At 44.7% G+C, this 9438-nt stretch overlaps 1 protein-coding gene across 1 annotated transcript; it reads right to left on the reverse strand.

Moving 5' to 3' along the window:
- Nucleotides 1-205: 205 nt before the first annotated feature.
- Nucleotides 206-7698, reverse strand: shh (sonic hedgehog). Its single transcript, XM_004081111.4, has 3 exons — nucleotides 7060-7698; nucleotides 3777-4038; nucleotides 206-2363 (listed from the first exon to the last, which is right to left on the reverse strand). The coding sequence occupies exons 1-3, from the start codon at nucleotides 7357-7359 to the stop codon at nucleotides 1687-1689; spliced, it is 1239 nt and encodes a 412-aa protein (XP_004081159.1). The 5' UTR covers nucleotides 7360-7698; the 3' UTR covers nucleotides 206-1686.
- Nucleotides 7699-9438: the final 1740 nt, after the last annotated feature.

Genomic DNA, 9438 nt, shown 5'->3' on the forward strand with positions numbered 1-9438 from the left:
CAACGTTTGGCCACACGATGTCGCCCTTGCATTGCCTATAAGTCTCCGGGTCTCCTGCAGGAAGCGAGCGCTGTAAATCAGTTGAACGAGAGACGCGCAATAAGGGAAATACAACCCAAAGCTTCCCGTTCAGACTCAGCAGGAGCGTTCCGAGGCTCTATGAAAACACCGAAGGATTATAGTGATTTGTGAAGATGCTTAGAAGCTGTGATAAAGACTTTATTTGACCTGAAGCTGCAGCAGCAGACTCAGAGCCAACAAACACTCTGCTGTTTCATTTGTCTGCAACTTAGAAGTTATTTGCAGATGGGCAGACCTCGTTAAATCTGACATGAGCTCTCAACATTTCGCAAGCATGCCAGAAGCACTTCAAAGCCTCATTTTCTGCAAATTTCTTGGTGCTCACATATATATAGGCCGAGACAATCCAATTAAATTAAAAAAGACAAAAATATTTTTTTAGAGAAATAGCAGCAACCAAACGTTTCTGAAAAGAAGCTGAACCAGAAAGGTAAAAAAACAAAACAACAACATTTAATTGGTGACAAAATCCCTCAATATGTGATGTTCCTGCAGAGGAGCGCATTTAGACAGACACGTGTAACAAGTTTAAAGTTTTTCTTTATCTCATTTTTGTAATAAACATATAAATAATAAACTCTAGACATTTTTTGACACATCGCCCTGTTATGAAAGTTAACTGGTATTGTCTGGCTAAATAGACTATACAAACTGTGCATCTGCCGCAGGTCATTTCTATATAAAACTATTTCCCTATTACAAAATATGAAAAGAAAAATATCATTTTAGTACTTTAACAGGAGTTTCTTATGCATTTATTCAACGGAACTTTTTCATTACCACTTAAACTGTTACTGAATTGTCAGAATCTGCATTTTGATTTTTTTTTTCCTTAGACGAAACAAGAAAAATAAGAACACACAGAAAAAAGGAGATAATGCAGACATGAGGCAGAATATCTGTCCCGCTCCAACAAACCATCAGTTTACAAAATAATACACTTCTTGATAAGCAGTACATGTTTTGTTTTTCTTTCATTCGAACACTTTCCCAGCTATTTAAATTAAAATATATTCTCATATCTTACACTATTTCAGATAACGAAATGTGATTCCGTATCGATCCGTCAAAATGTAATTTACATTCCTGTGTATAAAAATATAATTTATGAAACTCCGCAAAGTTTTTTTTTCTCCCACAAAATATAACAGTCAGTTGCACAATTCTGCACATAAGAACAACCTGTCAGTTAGCTCCGTCCTACAGGATCTCTTTGCGGTATTTTTTTGTCATTTTTTTCATCATTTTATGTATATTTTTTTCTTCTTATTTTTACTTTTTTATTTCCTTTTTGCATTGGAGATATACAAAAATAGATTATGCACAATTTGCTGCTCGCATCGTCTCACAATCCATTTATGTGACACTGGCAGAGTTCACACGAGAATAAATTATTCAAAGAGAAACTTTGTAAGGCTCCATTCATTCTTTGAAAGAGGACACACCATGGAAAAGTCACTGAAATAAATATCCCAACTCCGCTGGGGCCTTTTGTGTCGTTCGTTCGTTTTTATTTTGTTTTGTTTTAATATTATTATTAATATTTTAAAGTTTAATCTACTGAATAGTTCGAAAGTTCCTACATTTGAGTCTCATTCAGGGGTTTCAGCTCGGGGACACTGACATCCCGAGCGGATGGATCGAGTGGCTGTCCAAGAGCCAAGTCCCCAGCTGGTAAAGGATTTTGGAGTACCAGTGCACCCCTTCGCTCTGCGCGCTGACGCGCGGCTGGGAGCCGAAGAGCAACGAGGACACCCAGTGGGCGAGCCGGACCGGTGCCAGGGCCCAGTGCGCCAGGCTGTGGTCCTCGATCACTGCGTAACAGGACGCAAGGACCTGATCCACCACCACGGTCCCCTGCGCTGTCACCGGCGCGAAGGAGCCCTCGTGCCTCTGCGTGTAAATCCGTTTCACGGTCACGGGCGCCAGCAGACCTCGCCCGAACACGAAGACCTTTTGTCCCGGCCGGACTTGGCTGGCGAAAACCGCCGACATCCGCCGCTCTGCCTGCGTGGAGTTGTGGGCGATGAAGAGGAGGTGCGCGGCGGTGAGGGTCACTTTCTGGCCAGACTCGGTTTCGATGACGTAGAAGATCCTGCTGGTGGACGAGTCCCGGTCTATGAACATGATGAAGTCGGTATAAACCGGGTTTCCGTCGTAATCCGCGGCCAGTACTCTGTCCCCGGGTTGGAGATCTTTGACGGGCCTCTGGGTGCCATTTTCCAGGGTGACCGTGGAGGATCCTGGGAAGCAACCGCCCGACTTTGCAGCGACTGAGTTTTCTGCCAAAATACAGCACAATTTTCCCTTTTTAAATACATTTCACAAGAATCCTAGTCAATTCACAACAGTTCACGCAAAATCACGCAAATTTTTCATTAATTTGGCGCTTTATTTTTTTTTAGAGGGCCTTTATGCATAATGATCCTTTTTGATGCCAGATGTGTATTGGCTTGGCTCACGCTGTCTGCAAGAAAAAAAAAGAACCTGAAAGCCTTTTCCTTAATTTAAAAAAACTCAATAAAGGGAAGGCATTGTTATTCTAAATCATCCTGTGGATCCAGCGACTCTCGGCAAAGAACACTTACGCCTTTCCCAGCGACTCTCCCCATATTTACTCAGGTGCAGAAACCTCTATGTGACAATTCACACAAATAGGCGACTCACAACTACTATTTACACAGTGGAGCCACTTTTCCAAGCCTCTCGAGTTGTAGATTTGAATTTAAATGAGGGCCTGGACTCTTAAATGCTGTCTGTTGAGCAACATCAATGCCCCCTCCCCTGTCTACCACCTCTCCCTGCTTTGTTGTCAGTCTTGATGACAATAATTTTGGCCTTGGTGGAGCTCTTCACATACCAGCCTCTGGGATCACACTGTCCTACACAAGAGACCGGGGGGGGGGGGTGTTCTACTCAGAATCTGAGGGGCTTTTAATCTTCTTTTAAGATTCCCGAGCATGAAATAAGGTGACAACTGAAAACCAGATTTAGCCCGACCAATTCAACATTGTTCGGGCTAAATCCGTTTGGTAAAGTCGCATGACCCCCGATGACACGCCGGGCAGGCCCGCGCGCTCTGATCTCCAAACATGTGTGAGGAATGGCAAATGAGGGATTTATCAATAAATTCTGAGCACGAAAACGTGGAAAAACACTTTAGTGTGCGCCCTAGAAGTCTTTATTTATACTGCAGTCAGAACTAAAGTCTAAATACAAAGAAATTAAGGAATTGTGCCATTTTTTTTAAATGAAAAAGAATAAAAAAGGCCTCTTAATCCAGATTAATTCCACAAATTGCGTTTCTTATTGTGGTCCTCCACGGTTTTCCAGGTCACATGGACCTGCTTGGTTCCAGGTTTGGGCCGTGGTTGCCACCAGGAGACAGTGTGGGGCGATGTAAGATCAAGGAATAAGCTGCATGGGAAATGCTCACAGCGCCACAAGCTGCTTTTGTGTTCATACATCACTCAAGTCTGCGCCTTTGATTTATTTGAAATAACCAGATTTTGTTTATTTGTGAAACTGAGGCCACAGATATTATCAAATACTAATTTGGAATGGATTGAACATGTTCCCTCTCCCTTCTTGATGACTTCGAAGAACTCCCCCCCCCCTTCTTTTTAGTCCGAAAAGAAAGCCAAATGTAGTGAAATTCATTTTGAGGTTGCAGGGTGCACCTGCTGTTTCCATACCTGCTTTCACAGAGCAGTGGATGTGCGCTTTGGACTCATAGTAGACCCAGTCGAACCCAGCTTCCACCGCCAGTCTGGACAGGGTGCCGTACTTGCTCTTGTCCCTGTCTGACGTGGTGATGTCCACGGCCCTGCCCTCGTAGTGAAGGGACTCCTCGAAGTGGTGGCCGTCCTCATCCCAGCCCTCAGTGACCCGCAGCTTCACCCCGGGCCATTGGTTCATCACCGAGATCGCCAACGAATTCAGCTTGTCTTTACATCTCTGCGGACACGGAGACATGCGTCAAATGATGCTGATGTGACAAAACAACAGGACCTAAAGGCGATAAACAGTTGCGCAAAAAACAGTTGCGCATTAAAGTAATATGTATGTGCACACTTCTGAGTTGCCTGAAGTTACTCCAAGGCCTCACCTCGACTTTGGAGCACCACCGGCGGCACTGAGACCCCCCCCCCCCCCCCACGCGCTAAGGTGAAGCTCTGGAAGCTGGAATTCTAATCCTGAGCTTGCACTTCTCAGAACGAGCAGTCGCGTCAGAGGGCACATCTCGGGTAAGAAAGCTGCTCATGAAATATGGATGAAGCACCGCATTCGCTTCACTGGCATATAACATGTGGGGCTTCAGTCTCGGGAAAAGCAGCGTCCCTCACCATCAAAACGTGTTGCCCCAAAAACATCATTAATATAGATTCATGTTTGCAGTCAACGGGACGCGCAAGTGCTCTGCCGGTGTGTTTTCTTTAAATGAATTATTGATCTGCAGCTGATATGAATATGATCTTGAGGAGATTCAAATGCCACAAACTGGAACCCACAGCTTCTCTGCGCTCCCAAAGAAGATGTTTGGCCTTCTACAAGACAACTATTTTTGACGCCCAACCAATTTGGAAAAAAAAGCATCACAAAGAGGCTTTCAGTGCAAAAAGAAAAAAAAGCGAAGGAAAAACGTTCATTATCCTCTCCGGCAAAGTCCTGAAACGTGACTTGCTTGCTTAAGTTGAGGTGTTTTTGGATGCTGACTGACAGACCTTTGGAGATCTGTGAGGGCGTGCAGAAGAGCATCTCTAAACGCTTCATTCAGAAAATTCTATGACAACTGCTGTTTTATGAGGGCTGTTTCACTCGCAAAATGCACTAAAACAACTAGAAAACAAGTTTTGCGCACTTTTAACATGGAACAAAGCGGTGCAAAGCTTTATCCTTTTATTAATTCATCAGGTCGTGTGCCACGAATCAAGCCAAATTCTACTCAGCCACCATGAAGCCCAGCGGGGCGCTTTGGACCGCTGGGCTCCTCGTAAAGTTGTTCAACAGCCTGCCCACTTAATCTTCTCACAAATGATTGGGTTAAAGGAAACACTTGTCAGCTACCTGTCAGTGCAAACAAACTCCCATCTCATCTCTACCTTTACAGAATGGATAAACACGAAAGAAACTTTTATGAGCCATTTAATCTCCTGTAAAGCGTGAAGACCGAAAAACAGCAAAAGATAATTCCGTAATTCAAAAATCAAAAATAGTGGACAAATTAAAAAATAAAGAAGTGCAGTTCTCTAAAAGAAACAACGAAAAACGATGCCCACAATGATCAGATCAGATTGTGGAAGACATGTAGAGAAAATAAATAAAAACTATCTGAAAACTTGTGTAAAGCAAACCAAATCTGCTGATAACTTTCCTGGGGGCGAGCTGCTCCTCCTTCAAAAACACAGTCCTGGCCAGACTTCAGTGAGCTGACTCATTAATTTATTTACTGCACACATCTAACCGAGCTCCTGAAGGCACGTGCCTTACTTCATGTACAACACCTGTTTTCTGAAACACCAGATAAGGAGAGGAGCCGGTCTTTCTGCGTGCGTAAAATCCCGCGCGTAAAAATCAAGTGGCACAAAGCCCAAAACAAAGCAAAAACGTTGCGACAGCTTAAATCTCCATGTGATTATGCTTATGTCATTCACTACTGCGTTCCCCTCTGTTTGGATTTGCATGGTTGAATTTGATATTGCTCTGCTGTGAAATGCACGATGACGCAGGAATAACCTAGTTTAACTTGCGCCGACCCCCGACTGACCAAAAGTTCAAAGTTTATATTGAGTTCCTTTTACACGCACAAAGAGTTGTTGAATGAGGACTGGCTAGTGAGGCGCCAGCCACAAACGACTCAGCAATAAACAGACTTAAACGTGCATTTTAGCCACTCATCCACGTGGACGCGCCCTGCCAGTGCAGCAGGTGGAACATTTTCCAAAGAGTCTTCAGATTGAAGCAGGTGCTTCTATATATGTTTCTGTTCTTCTAATATTCGAAATCACCTCCCGGGCCAGTGATTTCCTCCCCACGAGTGAGACCCTCGAGGCGTCTCACACAGAGGATGAGGGGAGCGCAGGGTGGGGGCACGCGGAGAACGGACGCACGGTGAATATTTTATCAGGCTCATGCGCATGCATGGTTCAGAGCTTCATCACAACCTGCGACGCCATCATCACCACCGGCATTTCATTCTTACTGAGTCAATATCACCCAAGCGGCGTGAATAATTCACCAGGATGGGAGTGCTAAAAAGTCACACTGGAGCGACGCGGCATCCTGCAGAAACCACTGCATCTTTCCACTGTATCGCGTCTTCCTCTCTGCGCTGATTTGATCACCAACGCGCTGCATCAGGAGGGAGCAGAGAAACACATGCCATCCTGATCCAGTCCTGAAGTCTTGATGAAGCTAAAGAAACTGTGCACAAATCCAGCGCAGCCAAACAGCAGTTGGTTGAGGATAATTGTGCGAATGAGCTGCGCCATGTGTTTTGAAGCGGCGCGCAAACCCGACGTTCATGGCTGTTATTACAAGAAAAGGCGCATAAATGAGCCGCAGCATCCAAACAAGCCCTGTATGTAAGTTAGTATGAATACGCGCGTGTAGAGCAACAAATCAGGCTTCATAGAGATACAAATATAGATGTGAATATAGATGTGAGGAGAGGGGCGCATTAATATTTTATATACACTGTCACAACCATGCAGGCCGAGTGTCCTGACTGTTCTCCTGCACATCACTTCTCTGGATTTCAATGCTCGCTTCAAGCCCGCAGCGTTTCCAAACTCCCATGCTGGTGCATAAAGTGCATCTGCTCTCACAGTGAAGTTAAAAGGCTCAGTGTGAAGAGTTCAGCGGCAGGAACAACACACTTCACTTAAGGTGCGCAATCCAGACCGACAAGGAGGTTGTTGCAGTGCGCCGGGATGGTGCGTTAGGAGAAGAGGGGAGGAAATGGTTCTGTCTCCTTACCTGAGTCATTAGCCTGTCGGCTCCGGTGTTCTCCTCATCCTTGAATATGATGTCTGTGTTATAATTGGGAGTCAGCTCTTTAAATCGCTCGGAGTTTCTTGTGATTTTGCCTTCGTATCTGCCGCTTGCCCCGAGGGTCTTTTCCGCCACGTTGGGGATGAACTGCTTGTACGCAAGAGGTGTCAGCTTCTTCGGGTGTCTTCTTCTGCCGTAGCCCCTTCCCGGTCCGCAGCCCATCCCAGAAGACACTAAGGACAAGCAGAAGAGGCCGACCAAAACAAATTTGGCCCAGAGTAGCATTTTCTGTCCACCCTCCTGTCCTTTAAAGATCTCAAACGAGTCACCGGTGCTGGTCTCAGCCGCGCGTCTGTCAGGGCTCTCGCTCCGTCCTTGTCTCGCCTGGTCTCTACCGCGGCAGGTGCGGAAATGAACGCCTCAGACTAACGCTAATAACGGGGCACATCGAAAGAGGGGTTGGAAGAAAAAAAGTAGTAAGGGAATTATAAGCCACGGGATCTCTAGTCGAGCTGCAGCGTGTGTGAGCCGACCGCCTTTAATGCTTTGTATTATAGCACCGATCTATATAGCAGGGGAGGGACTAGACAAACCCTCCTGATGTTGTCCTGCACACACACGCGCGCGCGCACACACACACACATTAAAAAAAAATCTTAAAAGATTTTTCCCACCTGGGGGTTAGCCTCCGCTGCGGGGAGGAGGGGCTCCTCCATGGGAAAACATCAATTATAAACCGTCTTTTTTCACCCTCCCTCCCGTTTTCCAGCTTTCACGAAACACACACACACACACACACACACACGCAGAGGAAGCGCAGACAACTTGCACAATGCTGTGCTCAAATCTGAAGCGGCGCTCTCTTGGATGAAGTGACTTCAACGCGTGCGCTTGCGCGCGCCTGTGCGCATTTATGGCCGAGTGTGCTCCCGGCGCGCGCATGCACACACCTGGATTTGCAGTGAAAAACAAAAATAAATCAATAAATGCATTCAGTGTAAAAAATAAAAAGGAGCAAAGATTGGCATTTGTTCTAACCGACGTCCTGGCATGCAGAGGGCTTTAAAGCACAGAGATAATTAACCCATAACAGGATTTTCTTTCTATCAGGTGATCTAAATTCTAAGAAAAGTGAGCAAAGTGACTTCCAGAGTGACACTGTTGTCTGTGGTAAATATATAACATAAAACGTTCCATAAAAAGAAAGATGTAAAAGCTTTTTACTCCATATTATTCAAATAAAACTAATTAGGAATGCCATCTGTAATGTCACATTCAGATGATAAGTAATGTAAGGAAAATAAAATATAATTGACCCAAAGACAGAAATAAAAAAATATTAATGAGCAAATCTAGCTCTTTAAATCTCAGTTTGGCTATTCTCCAGCATGGTGCACCTCTCATGGTGCCATGCTGGAACAACCAGTGAAGGTGAGACCATACTTGCTGCACAATTACCAAATTTTGATTAAAACAAACTGCTTCCAGCATCACTTTCTCAGTTGTCAAAGAAATTCTAAACATTTTCTCATCAGAAATATTTCTGCAGCTGCTTTTGCAGAGGTGCTATTCAAACACAGCAGTGCTGGGAGTTTACAGTTCCCTGAGGGACACCGCGTGGTACTATTTGGCTCCGGGTCAGAGTGTTGGTTCAGGTGTCGCAGCTCTGAGATCAATCCTGATGTGACACACAAACTCCTTAAAGCCACCGAGCTGAAAGGAGGAGGTGGTGAGAGTCCTCATGTGAATGATCCATGGGCAAAGTGTTGTAATAACAAAAGCAACAACAGGGAAAATATTAGAGACTGAACTGTATTGCTTCTAAGTGACAAAATGTGATGTGGAATGACATGAATAATACAGAAAATGCAATGAATAATGCAGCTCCGAGAGCTCGTAGTGCTGATGGGTTTGAACTTGAGTTTCCCCCACAGAGGAACCGACTCTCAGTCAGACCTGAGGTGCAGAGTATTTACAAAAATGTAAAAATGTCCAAGCAGTTTTCGGGTTTGACCTGGGAATCAGACAGTGAAGGTATGTGCAAGCTCAAAAGTAAGAATTTATGTATTTTTTTATGTCAGAAGAACAAAATTCTCATGAATTTGTGCATCCACAGAGTTTTCATATCATGATAAAGTCTGTATGTAATAGGGAGTGAATTTCACAATTCGTATTCAGAAGCCTGTTGCATGTGACTACTAATCCAGCACAAGGCGTGAAAACGGGCAGCCATTCACCAGCTTCCGCCTCTTTCTGTGTCCCATCAAACAAAGCAGCCCCTAAAACCCACAGACCTGCATTCCCATCCACTCTGACACATCTTCACATTGAGCCATATTTCTGAAAAGCTTCCCATATTAGTCA

Source organism: Oryzias latipes, chromosome 20 (assembly GCF_002234675.1).
Source record: "Oryzias latipes chromosome 20, ASM223467v1".
Lineage (NCBI taxonomy): Eukaryota > Metazoa > Chordata > Actinopteri > Beloniformes > Adrianichthyidae > Oryzias > Oryzias latipes.

Bases quoted from the DNA above. Each gene is read 5' to 3' on its own strand.
- shh (XM_004081111.4), bottom strand. From the start codon at position 7,359: ATGCTACTCTGGGCCAAATTTGTTTTGGTCGGCCTCTTCTGCTTGTCC. The intron at 4,039-7,059 runs GTAAGGAGACAG...CCGTGTCCGCAG, and splicing joins CCGACAGGCTAATGACTCAG to AGATGTAAAGACAAGCTGAA. The intron at 2,364-3,776 runs GTATGGAAACAG...GTATTTTGGCAG, and splicing joins CCACTGCTCTGTGAAAGCAG to AAAACTCAGTCGCTGCAAAG.